The 14,703-nt window shown below is 39.5% G+C and overlaps 1 protein-coding gene across 1 annotated transcript in view; it reads right to left on the reverse strand.

The window, feature by feature from the left end:
- Positions 1-3,605: 3,605 nt before the first annotated feature.
- SLC38A1 (solute carrier family 38 member 1) overlaps positions 3,606-14,703 on the reverse strand; it is a 52,100-nt gene continuing 41,002 nt past the window's right edge. Inside the window, exons 8-16 of the mRNA XM_063445114.1 lie at positions 13,300-13,382; positions 12,697-12,755; positions 12,403-12,510; positions 11,288-11,367; positions 10,630-10,730; positions 9,313-9,431; positions 4,452-4,593; positions 4,173-4,270; positions 3,606-3,746 (exon numbers count right to left, since the gene is read on the reverse strand). Coding sequence (XP_063301184.1) covers positions 3,669-3,746; positions 4,173-4,270; positions 4,452-4,593; positions 9,313-9,431; positions 10,630-10,730; positions 11,288-11,367; positions 12,403-12,510; positions 12,697-12,755; positions 13,300-13,382 — 868 coding nt within the window. The 3' untranslated portion in view covers positions 3,606-3,668. The remainder of the gene's footprint in view (positions 3,747-4,172; positions 4,271-4,451; positions 4,594-9,312; positions 9,432-10,629; positions 10,731-11,287; positions 11,368-12,402; positions 12,511-12,696; positions 12,756-13,299; positions 13,383-14,703) is intronic.

Genomic DNA, 14,703 nt, shown 5'->3' on the forward strand with positions numbered 1-14,703 from the left:
GTTCCACAGAAAAAAAATGAATTGGGAGCTCCTGCTCTAGAGGCTGTCTTCTTGACTTGTTCAGACTCTGTTCTCAATCAAATGCTGCTCACAGAGAGCATTTAATTGGTGCATGAATACAAGCATTTAATTTTGCCTTGCATGCGCACTAACCATCGAATGCTTCCTTATGGGGAAGCACTGGATTGGTTGAGATGAATCACCAATTCCAAAAACCTGGCAGGTAAAAAAAAAAAAAAAAAAAGGAATTCCTGACTGATAGAGTCTATTTTATTAATATTTTTTGAGAAGCATTATATAAGTAATGCAAAAAACTAATTAAATTAAAAAAACAAAACACATAACAAAGACAAAACACATGTTCCTTCTGTTGTTGGGATAAGGCTCTAAAAATCATGATAGCCTCTCTCTGGTTAATGGGGTCTGACTTTATCCCATCAGACACATATTTCAGCTCCCAGCAGCAGTTGCATTCATTAGAACTACTGCATACCCATAGTAAGCGGCTAGTAGTTTTGGTATGGCTGCGGACAGCCCTGTTTATTGCCCTGCATAGTAACAGGCAGCCCTGCTCATTGACTGCTGCAGCAATTCTGCTAAAATCTTTGTTTAGAGCATGTTTGTACAATATTTTCAGGATTAATTACTTTTAAAAGAAAATATTACTGGCACCCTTCTCCATAATAGGAGTTAAGATTATAAGGGCCCTACAGTGGCCATTACTTTTTGTATAATCGTCTGAATATACATAAATTAGTATAAACGCAATAAAACAAAAATTGGTTACTGGACAATGTCGACTTGTAGTCAACTTGCAGATGGTATCATTTCTGGTTAGATTAGTTGTATTTTATTCTAATAATGATACAATATATTTATTAATTACTCCCTCACTCATCATTCTGCAACACATAATTTGTAATGTCATTTTAAGTTTTGCTAATAAATAATATATCAAAAATGTCGCAACTGCATTTTTCTAAAAACAAATATGACAAGACACGGTACAAAAAACAAAAAGTATTTAAATGTAACTGGTTTCCCTTCTGGCAGTCCTTGTATTTATCCTAGAGCAGTGCTGTCCAATTGTTTAAAGTAGAGGATTTTATACAGTATTTATCAGTACAGATTAGCTGCTCTCCTCCCAAGAGTTGGTCCCAGGCTTTAATGCAGACGATCTACAAAGCTTCCTCCTTGAAGCCTCAGACCATCGCTGGAACTTTGAAGGTGAGGAGCACAGTGGAAAGACGTGATGGTTTAACCTCTTAAGGGAAGATGGTGCCTGTGACATCCTGGCACCATAACAACTTAATTGAGATAAAGTTGTTAGAGTGACCGGAATGTGTCTTTAAAACTTCTAGAAAACTTCTGTCCATTTGGAAAACTAGATTAACATGACACATGTGTAAACTCATATACAGGTTGTTTCCACTACAGTTCTAATTATTTTTTAAATCTATTTAAAATTCTGGTTGAAGATTATGCAAAAGAGAAACTGCTTTATATTACTTAAATACATAAAATAGCCACTACATCTAGCTATGTTGTAAAAAAAAAAAAAAAAAAAAAAAAAAAAAATACATTACATCTATGCATTGTACCATGAAAACTAAAAAATAAATATTGCAAAAATATATAGCATACTATGTATTTACAGCATATATACATATAAACACATACGATTAACTCTGCACAATGAATTTACCAATGCATAGAGTACCTCTTCAAATATATACAGGTTAGTTATGATCATATCTTGCTTACGATTATTTTAAATTTTTTTTTACCCCATACAGAAGTATATCCAACTAACAGAATTTGAACACAACTGAAATTCTTCTTAAAAAAAGGATTTTGCTGTAATTAAATACACAAAGTGAAACCGATTGATGCCACTTCTTTAGAAGATACCAGAGCAATTTTGGTTACAAATAATTCTAAAGTTATTTTGATTTACAATGTATTTACTGCAACAATTCTATAACTACTCCTCCTCCCCCCCTCCCCAATAGACATTTCCTAGACGCATGGATAGGCAACCTTCGGCACTCCAGATGTTGTGGACTACATCCCCCATAATGCTCTTACACCCATAATGCTGGCAAAGCATCATGGAAGGTGTAGTCCAAAACATCTGGAGTGCCGAAGGTTGCCTATTCTGTCCTAGAGTGTATATAGTAAGAATTGTACCCAAATTCAAGTAAATTCCACGATTCAAGTAAACTTGAATAATTTAAAAACAAAGATCTTTAATATGTCTACACAGAGATATCTAGACTGTACTAACACATTCACAATCACTGCTATTCAGTGTATTACCAACATTCTAACAATATAAATGAAGAGGATATTTGCCTAATTAGTTTTGAAGAGATGTGTTATTTTGTGCTTCTCTGTGAGCTTATGAAGGTAAGCATGTGTATTTATTTGATTTTACAAAAAGTGCAGATTTCAATCGAAATTGGCACTTTACTAAATTAACCTTGTTACACCCCCCCCCCCCTTGCGGTCAAACAGACAACCAGTCCAGTTGCTCTCGTGGTTGTCTAGGTCAGAGAAGCTAAATCATGAGATAGGCACTTGCGCAGAACACCTTCCTTGCAAAGACTTCTCATTGAGCTGCACTGAGAAGTCTGTGATAGAACAGCCACAGAAAAAAGGGGCAGGCTTGCCAAGGCTGCAGACAAGAGATCTGTAGCATTAACAAGCTGTTTTTTTTTGTTTGTTTTGGATGCATGGTGTTATTTAATGCGTCTTACTGGCCATACAAAACGTAAGCGTATAAAAAAACAGAAAAAAAAGTTATTTAAAAGAAAAATTCCAGGACATTTCAATACAATTTAAAAATTATTATTATTATCATTATTACAAGGCTTTCGAATTGTAAAATAACTTTATATTTTGGTTCCCAAATAAGTGTCAGTGCCAACGCTCTAGTCAAGGACCACCACAATCTCGAACTTTGATATTACTAAAAACTATTCCAGTGGTTAGATCTTTAAAATCTATACCATGGGTGGAGCATTTAGTGTGGAGAACCAAGACTCTAAAAAATTATTCACTCACAAGTAATTTTTGGTTGAGTAAAGCCATCAGTGGAGGTAAGGCCAGTTCTCCAGTAAGGAGTCTGGCCAGTGGCTGGCAGTGAGTATGCTTGCGTGTATGTGGTATGTCTGTGAGTTTGTATCTTGGTGGGAGTGTTTGTCAAGCCAGTGGGAGCCCACCAGTCAATACGCAATAAATTCATAAAATGTTCAGATGGCAGCCCTGCAAGTGAATTAGAAGACTAACTTTAAAATTAAAAAAAAAAAAAGCTAAAAAAAAAAAAAAAAGCATAGTTAAAAACTCATTGTGAAGCTATCAATTTTAAATGTAGGTTCATAGAAAATGTAGGACCACAACTATTCTACAGAACACATTTCTATGTTCTCTTATCTTCCAATTAGTCATAGGATACTCGTGGTAGGTAGAAGTGAAACAATCTCCATATCCCAGAAAATAAAATTTGGCATGGGAAAAATAAAAACAATAACACTGAAATGGGTCAAATTAAAATGGAAAAGAGAAAGGCGAGGTTTCTTTTCTCTTCGTTAAAAAAAAATAAAAAGTTGTGTTTTCGTTGAGTTTACGCAGCCTGAAGCTGTTCAATCTTTACCCTGTAAGGGATCTTAATTCACCCAATCGTAGATGACAAGAGGAATGCTTATTAAGGAAAACAATACTCCTAATGCCAGGAAGGCGCCCGCCTGCAAAAGACAAAAAAAATAAAATATACACATATAAAAACACACACATATTGTAAATTTGTTGATGAAAACAAAAGAATACAATATTAAATATGATATATATGCTTTGCATTATGAAGGCAATTCTGTTACAAGAGACTTATTTGCAGGTAGTTGCCCAGGGCCTGGGTGAACATGATTTTCTGTAAAACAGAGGGGGAAGGCTCGATTTTTTGTACAAACCCAGGAGTTAAGAATTACTGATGTTATTTCTTTAGCTTTGTTCCTCTAAACTACCTAAAACAAACAGATGGTGAAAAAACAAAAAAAAAAAATATGCTGATCTAATTTTAAAATATATTTAAAATCTGTTCAGATGTGAAAACAAATGAAGATAAAGCTTGATATTGGGTCATTTCTGAGTAATACTAAATAGATTAAACTTACCCACAACCTTTCTTTGAATAGGCCCTCTGTGCCTTTTGTAAGTTTTAAATACAACGATGACGGTAGAATGAATATCAGCATATTGGCGGAGGTTACACCTATAAAATATTAAATCATTAATATTCTGTTTTTGTAGACCACTGACCAAAATAATAAAAAAAAACAAAAAAAAAAACGTTAAAAGCATCCACGTTGTTTAAGCATTACGAAGAAACCAATAATAACCAATATAATAAAATCTACAGTATTCAAATTAAAGCAGCAATAAAAATTCCTTACCCACTACAGCAAAGATATCCTTTATCGATGGTATAAAGATGACCAGCAAATTAATTACAATTAGTAGCACTATTGTTACTACTAGATGCTGCAAAAGGTTGTACTTTGTCTTCCGTGCCATCTCAAATAAAGAAGAACGAACCTAGGAATTAAAAACAAACCAAAAAAAAAAACAAACACAACAAATATTAAGTATTTTTATATATACGGTATTTTAAAGGACAAAAAGTTCAAAGTGAGAGAATGAAAGAGTTTGTGTTTACTGAAGTTATAACATTTAGATCTTAATTGCCACATAGGAAAGAGTCAAATTACAGACTGTTTTGGATTCTGCTATTTTGATGTTGCAAATGTGTTTTCACAGTTGAGTAAAAAAAAAAAAAAAAAAAAAAGATAAAAGTAAAAAAAATCGTGTGATTTAAAGGAACACTCAGAATATCTAGAGCACTGTAGCTTGCTGGAGTGCTTTGTGTAAATTTTGATTTGAATTTCTGTATTTTGGCAATGGAGTGTTCTTTTAACTATGACGCACGCAGAACACCTTTTGTATAAATTTTTTTAAAGTCTTGCAATAAAAACTACCAGTGATTGAACTTTTTGGGAAACACAGCAACAGCTTAAAATATTATCTTTAGGGGGCGGGGCCTGACCGTCAAGATGGCCGGACGCACATGCTGCATGCTCCGGTGGCAAGGGGCATAATCAGAGCCCTCACGGCGACCTACCAAGCCCGGAACAGCCTACCAGACTGAGGAGGATAACTAGCACCTGAAGCGGCACCTAATGGTACGCGAAGCATGCAGCTCCGACCGCAGACACCAGAGCCTAGCAGCAAGGCCTACCACTCACTGAAACAAACGGACCACAGGGGAGACGGCCGCTCTCCTGTGGCCATACTAAGCTACAACCTCGACATTGGTCCCCGTTCCCCCCCTTTGGACCGGTGGGGGTCATCCCGGTCCCCACCAAACCAGGGCAAATGACATCACAAGCCCCGGCTATACACCGCAGCACGAACAAAGCGGCCAGTGGGCCACTCAAGATGGTGGCCGTGACTCAGTGGCAGGAGCCCGCATCGGCCCATCAAAGCAGCCAACGATGTTACACTGAGGAGCAGTACGCTGAGAGGCTAGACAAGCTCTTTCAAAGGCTCTGATAGTGACTGATGCAATGCTGCAGATGGGACCCACCTGACCCGGTGGGAACAGTAAGGAGGGACGAGGCGTGGAGCTGGAATAGACCCGCGTCGGGCAAACCACGCAAGGCTGAAGTCACAGCACGCCCTGCAATCCTTCCTGGGTTGAAGGCCTCCCGGAGGACACCTCCACGGCACCAACCACACCGCCGGAAGCCCGACCGTCGCAGGCGGCGGCAGAACACCCGAGCTCCCCATGGCGCCCAACAGAGGGTAGACCCGGCCTCGACTATGAGAGCACGAGTCTGTGGACAGCAGGTGCTTGCCTTCATTCCGGCCGGGGGCTGGAGCGCTCCCTCCTTGACCCAGTACTGCTGCTGGAGGGCACGACAGGCGGTCTCCCCTTTTAATATTTCGTCCTGCTGGGGGGGGCGAGACTGACTGCCTCATCTGCCCCATCTGGGAGACTAGGGTCTCCCCTTTGGGAAATAAGCTGCCGCTGGGGAGAGGTGGTCACCGACTTCTCTCCCTGGATCCCTTTCAGCCGCTGGGGAGAGGAGATAGCAGGCTCCTCTCCCTGACACACTCTCTGCTGGTGAAGGGGGGGACCGACTGTCTCCCCTTTCAATATTTTGTCCCGTGGCAGGGGTGCGAGACCGATGGTCTCTGCTCCCTGGGATACACACTGCCGCTGGGGAGGAAGGACGGCACCTTCGGCTCCCTGGGATACACACTGCCGCTGGGGAGGAAGGACGGCACCTTTGGCTCCCTGGGATACACACTGCCGCTGGGGAGGAAGGACGGCACCTTCGGCTCCCTGGGATACACACTGCCGCTGGGGAGGAAGGACGGCACCTTCGGCTCCCTGGGATACACACTGCTGCTGGGGAGGAAGGACGGCACCTTCCGCTCCCTGGGATACACACTGCCGCTGGAGAGGAAGGACGGCACCTTCCGCTCCCTGGGATACACACTGCCGCTAGAGAGGAAGGACGGCACCTTCCGCTCCCTGGGATACACACTGCCGCTGGGGAGGAAGGACGGCACCTTCCGCTCCCTGGGATACACACTGCTGCTGGGGAGGAAGGACGGCACCTTCAGCTCCCTGGGATACACACTGCCGCTGGGGAGGAAGGACGGTACCTTCAGCTCCCTGGGACTCACACTGCCGCTGGGGAGGAAGGACAGCACCTTCTGCTCCCTGGGGTACACACTGCCGCTGGGGAGGAAGGACGGCACCTTCAGCTCCCTGGGGTACACATTGCCGCTGGGGAGGAAGGACGACACCTTTGGCTCCCTGGGACTCACACTGCCGCTGGGGAGGAAGGACGGCACCTTCTGCTCCCTGGGGTACACACTGCTGCTGGGGAGGAAGGACGGTACCTTCTGCTCCCTGGGGTACACACTGCCGCTGGGGAGGAAGGATGGCACCTTTTGCTCCCTGGGGTACACACTGCCGCTGGGGAGGAAGGACGGCACCTTTTGCTCCCTGGGGTACACACTGCCGCTGGGGAGGAAGGACGGCACCTTCAGCTCCCTGGGACTCACACTGCCGCTGGGGAGGAAGGACAGCACCTTCTGCTCCCTGGGGTACACACTGCCGCTTGCGAGGAAGGACGACACCTTCAGCTCCCTGTAACTCCTTTTTGGCCAAATCTGCTAGGAATTGCAGTTACTCTCCTACTAGTTTCCTGGCGAGCTGCACGGCTCTCTCCAGGTGGTTGGGTCCATAGACAGACAACACCTCATTACCCTCTCTGTCAAACTCCTCCTGAGTGTAGTCAGACGCCATGCTTGCTCTGCTGAAGTTGGTTCCTTTTGTAGATAGGGTCGCTGTACAGGTACCAACGTTGCCCTCAATTTGTAAATCTAGGGAATAGTGTTACCTTGTAGCTGTCCTTCTGGGCTGTGGGAATGATCCCGTCGCTTGCCACCAATTGTAACGGACCGTTTTGCTCACCAGAGGTTGAAAACCGTTTAGGTGATAATCCCCTTCCAGATAGACAAGCAGCTAATGCAATCACCAATCTCCCGAACTGCAAACTGCACGAAGTCACCAACTCCCGAATAGGAAACACACGAACACAGGAAGCAGCCGAACAGGAAAACCATATGAAAGGGTTAGACTCCTGGCAGTCAGCATACAATCCAATTCCCCCAATAACGAGACGACACTTCGTTTTGAGGGATAAGCAGAATCTGACTGTCCTGGCACATACAGTCTCTTATTCCCAATCCACAACCACAGTACAGCCCACAGGGTATTACAGAACAACCAATCAATCCGTACAATACACACAGACACTCCCACACAAAATCCTCCCCTCTGCCTGTGATATGATTACTGAACACAATGGGTAATCTCATTACCACAGGCAGAGGAATACAGTTTTTACACAATATTTATAACTTCTAAAATATACATGTCACAAACAGATCACATACATTTTCATAAGCAGCATACTCCAAATAGAAACATATGTCAAAATCATCCAAATTGGTCCATTTGTTCAAAAGATAGATCGAAGCCCTTTGTGACCAAATGAAGCATGGCTTTTCTGCCCAAAACCAGTTCCACAGAGTCTTCTATCCTGGAGATAATTGAGAAGTAATCCAATTTTCTCCAAGGACAGAGGCAAAACTCCATTAGCCACATGGCAGACAAAGGACAATAAAAGACATAAAATACAATAAAATACACAAGGTTACATTAATTACATAAAATACAGACATTCTACCTATCCCCAGATAGCTTAGATCTGAGCGCACGTTATTACCGGATGGCGCTCAGATCACATACATACAGTTCAATCGCCATGGAGCCAAAGTCTTTCATACAGTCTTTCAGTATACAGCTGGGCTCCTTGGCATAGCTATCTGTGGTAGCATGGCTTTAACAGTCCGCAGAAAGGCACAAACCAGCCTTTCTGCAGGAAAAAAGAAAGGGAGCAGGCGAGCAACCAGGCTTCTCCAGTGCACAGTGGCGAGGTTGGTTTCGCCACATCCCTCCGCTTGCTGCCCTTATCAATAACTCGAGCCACAACCCCCCATTTTACACATCATACCCTGACTGCAGCCCCTTTCCCCTTATTGCAGCCATCCGACCTACTTTAGTCCCCAACCTTCCTACTACCGCCCTTACTCCACACCACATTTCCTTAACCCCCCCACTTATAGTCCATAGCCTCCACTACAACCCCTATCGCCCCAATACAACCTACTATCAGAGTTCCTCCAAAGATTGGGGTGGGCACAGTAACTGGTGAAGCCACCTCCCTGAAATTAGTTTTTGCACGTTGGGATGTCTGGTGACTGATTTGGCATTTCTCCCTACCTAAAGATCACGTATGACTTCAATCTTGACCTCTATCTCATGCTTTATTTTGCCACAAGCACTTACACAATATTTCCAAAATTCATACATTTCTGATTATTGACATCACTAGTAATTCATCAATAACCTACTAGCCGGCCTTCCTTACTCTTGCTCTATGGGGCAGCCACCTTAAGTTCTCATCGGTTGCAGCATAGTTTCTCTCAACAGTGAAAGTACATTAGAGTAAATGTGTTCATAAATGCCGACATCATCCCAAAGCTTAACTTTTACGTACTCCCTACAAAGCCATACATAACGCGTATGTATATGTGGATAAAAATTGACGACCACTTCCTTTACTCCATAATGAAATAATTAACAGTATGCATCATCGAATTTATTCTACTTACAGTGAAAAACAACACCGGTACTGTAAGTATAACTGCAACAATCACAGCCAAGCGCACCGTCAGGATTAGAATATCCTTTTTATCTTCATACGTGTGAAGCAGCTCAGACTGCACGTTGCCTGTGATAAAAAAAATATATATTTTATATTATATATAAATAAATAAAACAAATTAAAATATATATTGTATTTTTTTTTAAAGTGAATATAAAATAAAATAAAACTAAAAGATAAATAAATAAAAACCAGTGAGATAAGCTCCAAGCTTGTAAAATTAAAAAAAAAAAATACAAAATAAATAAATCCTAAATGGCAGATAACTGAGCAGTTAGACTGTAAGGGCATGATCTATACACCAAAACTGATTAATTAAGCTAAAGTTGTTTTGGTGTCTATAGTGTCCCTTTAAGTACACAATGAACGTTACTCATGTTTGGTGGTTTAACTACTACAAGGTAACTCTCTTTACTTCAAACAGTTGATCAGTTCACCATTAGTGAATTGTGTTTTATGCGCTTCAAAATGACACAACCCAAGTTACAGATCAAGGGACAGGCCCACCGACTGGCCAATAGTGTTGGATTTGCAACATCATAAATGTGTTTTGTAGATTGTTTAGTAGACGGAGCTGTGTTAAGCAAACCTGCCTGCATACAGATTATATACCATTTTGCAAAAGGGATTAGTTTGTTTAAGTTGCAGTTTGTCCATGTCTGATTGTTAAGTTGTACTGCGGTCTTTATTCTAATGCTGGTGTACTCAAGCAAAAGTTTCAGACCCTATTTAGTCTGAATTCAGTTTGTATTTATTTTTTATTTTTTTTAAAACACAAGTAATAATAGCATTTTAATAAGCAAAATACGCAGTTTATGTAGGCAAGTCATGTTGCGCTTTACCCTAAACAGTCTATACCAACTCATTCTGCAAATCAAAGTACTAAAAAGTCAATACAACAAAATCATATTTAAGCAATCAAGAAATGGATTAGCATAAAACTCTTTTTTACACAGTGACCATTAGAATAATAAAAGAAGAAAAATACTTAAAAAAATAATGCAAAGTTCTGGTAAAAGGCCATCACAAAATGATATGTTAAAGGTTTGTTTTTTTCAAAAAGTAGGCTGTAGCTTTTCAGTCTTTGTATACTGTATCGTACAAATATCACTTTTAATTATATGAAACTCATGTATTAAAATTATTTCAGAATATAAAATAATTTTTTTTTTAAAAATTGCCTTTGTGGGAACAAAAAAAAAATAAAATTATATATCCCCCCCCAAAAAGATTACAGAATTATTTTTGGTTTTTGTATACTTACTAAAAAACGTCAGATAACCAAATACTGCAGTCAACAGATACATAACAAACATAGCGAAGAAGGAGATATGGGACACCAACTGCATTTTTTTCTGGGAGCGGCTAAAAATTAATAAATAGATTAACTCCATGAATTATTACAAATAATGCCATGTTTATTTTGGCAAATTACATTATCTGTTAAAAAAATATAATCACTAAAACACGGATTAACTGATTATACTTTATTAAACTGTCTCCCTATAAATCTATTGTTCTTTACTAACCAAAACCAGAAATCCTGTGGAACTCCACTACAGAATAAAATATTTGTCATTCAAACAAAATGCAACACAAAATAGATCTATGTTAAAATACTTTAAAGTGTCACTTGATTTTAAGGTGCCTTAAAAGCAGTCAGCATCGGCCATTGACAGCTATATTTTAATATATATATATTTTTTTTAAACAAACTTGTGTCATGTATAAAATTGTATACCAATTACTTGTATACAAATTATGTTTAAAAATAAAAAGTAACATTTATATATTATTGAATATATTGAAAAAAAAAGGATTCAGGTTAATTATTAAGTTCAAATCAGTGTCCACAGCTAGCATCACACTAATTATTCCACAAATAAATAACCGGTGTTTAATTAGACTAGAAGTGTTCTTACTCTCTAAGTTCGCTGTATATAGGAAGGACGGACGGGTGACACACAAATGCAAATGCTAGCGTTGGCAATGCATAAACTGTCTGTGAAAGAAAAGAAATACATTCAAATGTGACATCAGATAAACAAAATAAATGCCGTTCATTTTAAACGCCAAAGTGAAACTCATTTGTTAAAAAAACACGTAATGAGTTTTACTTCATCTGAAAGAGACAGTGAGAAATCAAAAAGTACAGACAGACAAAATGCGAAGATAGAGTGTTTCAACGTTGACCGCTATGATACACTATGAAGGAAGAGGGATGTTGGATACAAGAGTCTGAAATCCCCATACCAATCAAGTCGCTCTACAATTCAAGGTTTTAATATGATATTTTTCAAACTAAATCTACATTTTCCTATAAAATGGTCTGGCAAATTCACAATATGGGTGTAAAGTATTTTATATGGGCACCTCTAACAAAACGGTTTAGTGCTTAGCCGCACCGTAGACTGGGGTTTTAAATTATACAGAACTCTCTTAAAGTGGCTGTCTCATGTTGAAGTAGTAGTCCTTTAATTGGAGGGGGGGCCTTTTGAATTTCTAGAAATTTCTAAAAAAATAAATAAAAAAAATTAAAAAAAAATAAAACAAAAAAGTTGGATTGGCTTCCTTACACAAATTTCAAAGCCAGATTTAATCCAGGCACTCTTTCCTTCTTGTGTAGGCTAAAAGGTCCTGAGTTCTAGAAGGGATATCTCCTTATACACAATAAAGATGGTAACAGTTTCAAATACCACAGTCTCATGGTAACTACCGTATTTAATTCAAGGGTCCCCAAATCGAATACTGCATAGGATTGCATACTACTCTTACACAGCAATTTTTGCCATCTCACAGTACTTCATGCTCCACTAGTCATAAATCATTATGCATGGGGCAAAAAAAAACAAAAACAAAACATTTAATGAGGCATCATATACGACTCTAGACTGGTAAACAAACCCTTTAAAATACATATATGCAGTTTCAACATCATGCATCAGTAACTGGTAATTGTGGGGAATAAAAATAAAAAAGCATTTCATTTTTGATTATTCATAAGTTAATCAGAAGAATTATTGATTACATGGAATACCTTCGAGTTGAACGTGTAATATTCCGGTTTACATTTTTCAGTTGCAGAATCCAACGTTCCATTTGTGTGAAGAAATGGACATTCTATTTTAAATTTGTTGTAGATCACCTGTAGCCCAAAATGAAATCACAGTTAACACAAGCATATGGTAAATGTCATTCTAAATGTAATTTTAGAATAAAATGTCAGCAAGAGGGCAAAATAAATAATTGGAAAAAATAAAATAAAAAAAGATTCCGAAAACACTGGTTAACATGACAGCTGATCAGCTGACGCAAGTGCTGTAAAACTTACCACGACAAGGAAAAAAAACATGCAACACAGCGAAAATCCACTGGTGTAGCCCAAATAACCTGTGAGTGTTAGAAGAATTCACATTAGTTTAGGATTAAAGAAAAAGGAAAAAAAAAAAAAAAAAAAAAGTATAATTTTTTTTTTATATTGCAAACATTTCTGATTGTAAGTTTTAGAATAATATATCATAAAAGGTGTCACTGAACCGTAATAACTTCTAGCAATACAAAGATTTTAGCAATGGAACCTAAATGGTGAACATTGGCATGTATCTAAAGTGCTGCTCACAACTGACCAGCAGGGGGAGATGTTTAGCTGGAACGGAATAAGAGTGAAAAAGTAGATAAAATGGCTTAAGATTAATGAGGTTTTGGAATATCCAAAAACGTTTGAGAATCAAGGTAATTTAGCAGCAATAACTGAAGGTTGATTTGAGTTTTTTCTTTTCTTTTTTTTTTATTGCATGCCAATCCTTAATCCGGGAAGGTAGTATGATTAAACATTTTCAATACAAAATAAAAAAATAAAATCAGAGACAAATGCTTCAATCCGTTAACATTTAACAGAACACATGACAGTAAATTGTAAATGATATATTCATACCTAAATTCTTCAAAAGACACAATGGAAAAATTATAAGGATTGTTACAATGACGACGAGAAAGCGCCCATCGAGATACCATTCCCTGCAAAGATATTAAAGTAAAATCACGCTATGAAAACCACACAGTATTGAAAGTAGGACTGCCATATTCACCAATACACAGTGCCTTGCAAGAGTATTCACCCCCCTTGCCTTTACCTATTTTGTTACATTACAGCCTTTCAGTTCAAGGTTGTATTAATCTGAATTTTATGTGATGGATCAGAACACAATAACCTAAGTTGATGAAGTGAAATTAGAAAAATATACAAAAAACTATTTTTTTAGAAATTGAAAACGGAAAATTGGCATGTGCGTATGTATTCACCCCCTTGTCATGAAACCCATAAAAAGCTCTGGTGCAACCAATTACCTTCAGAAGTCCATAATTAGTGAAATGTTGTCTACCTGTGTGCAATCTAAGTGTCACATGATCTGTCATTACATACACACACACACACACACACACACACACACCTTTTTTGAAAGGCCCCAGAGGCTGCAACACCTAAGCACCACTAACCAAACACTGTCATGAAGACCAAGGAACTCTCCAAACAAGTAAGGGACAATGTTGTTGAGAAGTAAAAGTCAGGGTTAGGTTATAAAAAAAAAAACGTCCAAATCTTTGATGATCCCCAGGAGCACCATCAAATCTATCATAACCAAATGGAAAGAACATGGCACAACAGCAAACCTGCCAAGAGACGGCCACCCACCAAAACTCACGGACAGGGCAAGGAGGGCATTAATCAGAGAGGCAGCACAGAGACCTAAGGTAACCCTGGGAGGAGCTGCAGAGTTCCACAGCAGAGACTGGAGTATCTGTACATAGGACGACAATAAGCCGTACGCTCCATAGAGGTGGGCTTTATGGCAGAGTGGCCAGAAGAAAGCCATTACTTTCAGCAAAAAACAAAATGTATGGAGGAAGGTGCTCTGGTCTGAGGAGACTAAAATTGAACCTTTCTGCCATCAAAGAAAAATGGCTGTCTGGCACCCCACAGTGAAACATGGTGGTGGCAGCATCATGCTGTGGGGATGTTTTTCAGCAGCCGGGACTGGGAAACTGGTCAGAGTTAAGGGAAAGATGGATGGTGCTAAATACAAGGATATTCTTGAGCAAAACCTATACCACTCTGTGCAGGATTTGAGGCTAGGACGGAGGTTCACCTTCCAGAAGAACAACGACCCCAAACATACTGCTAAAGCAACACTTGAGTGGTTTAAGGGGAAACATGTAGATGTGTTGGAATGGCCTAGTCAAAGCCCAGACCTCAATCCAATAGAAAATCTGTGGTCAGACTTAAAGATTGCTGTTCACAAGTGCAAACCATCCAACTTGAAGGAGCTGGAGCAGTTTT

This window comes from Pelobates fuscus, chromosome 3, assembly GCF_036172605.1.
Source record: "Pelobates fuscus isolate aPelFus1 chromosome 3, aPelFus1.pri, whole genome shotgun sequence".
NCBI lineage: Eukaryota > Metazoa > Chordata > Amphibia > Anura > Pelobatidae > Pelobates > Pelobates fuscus.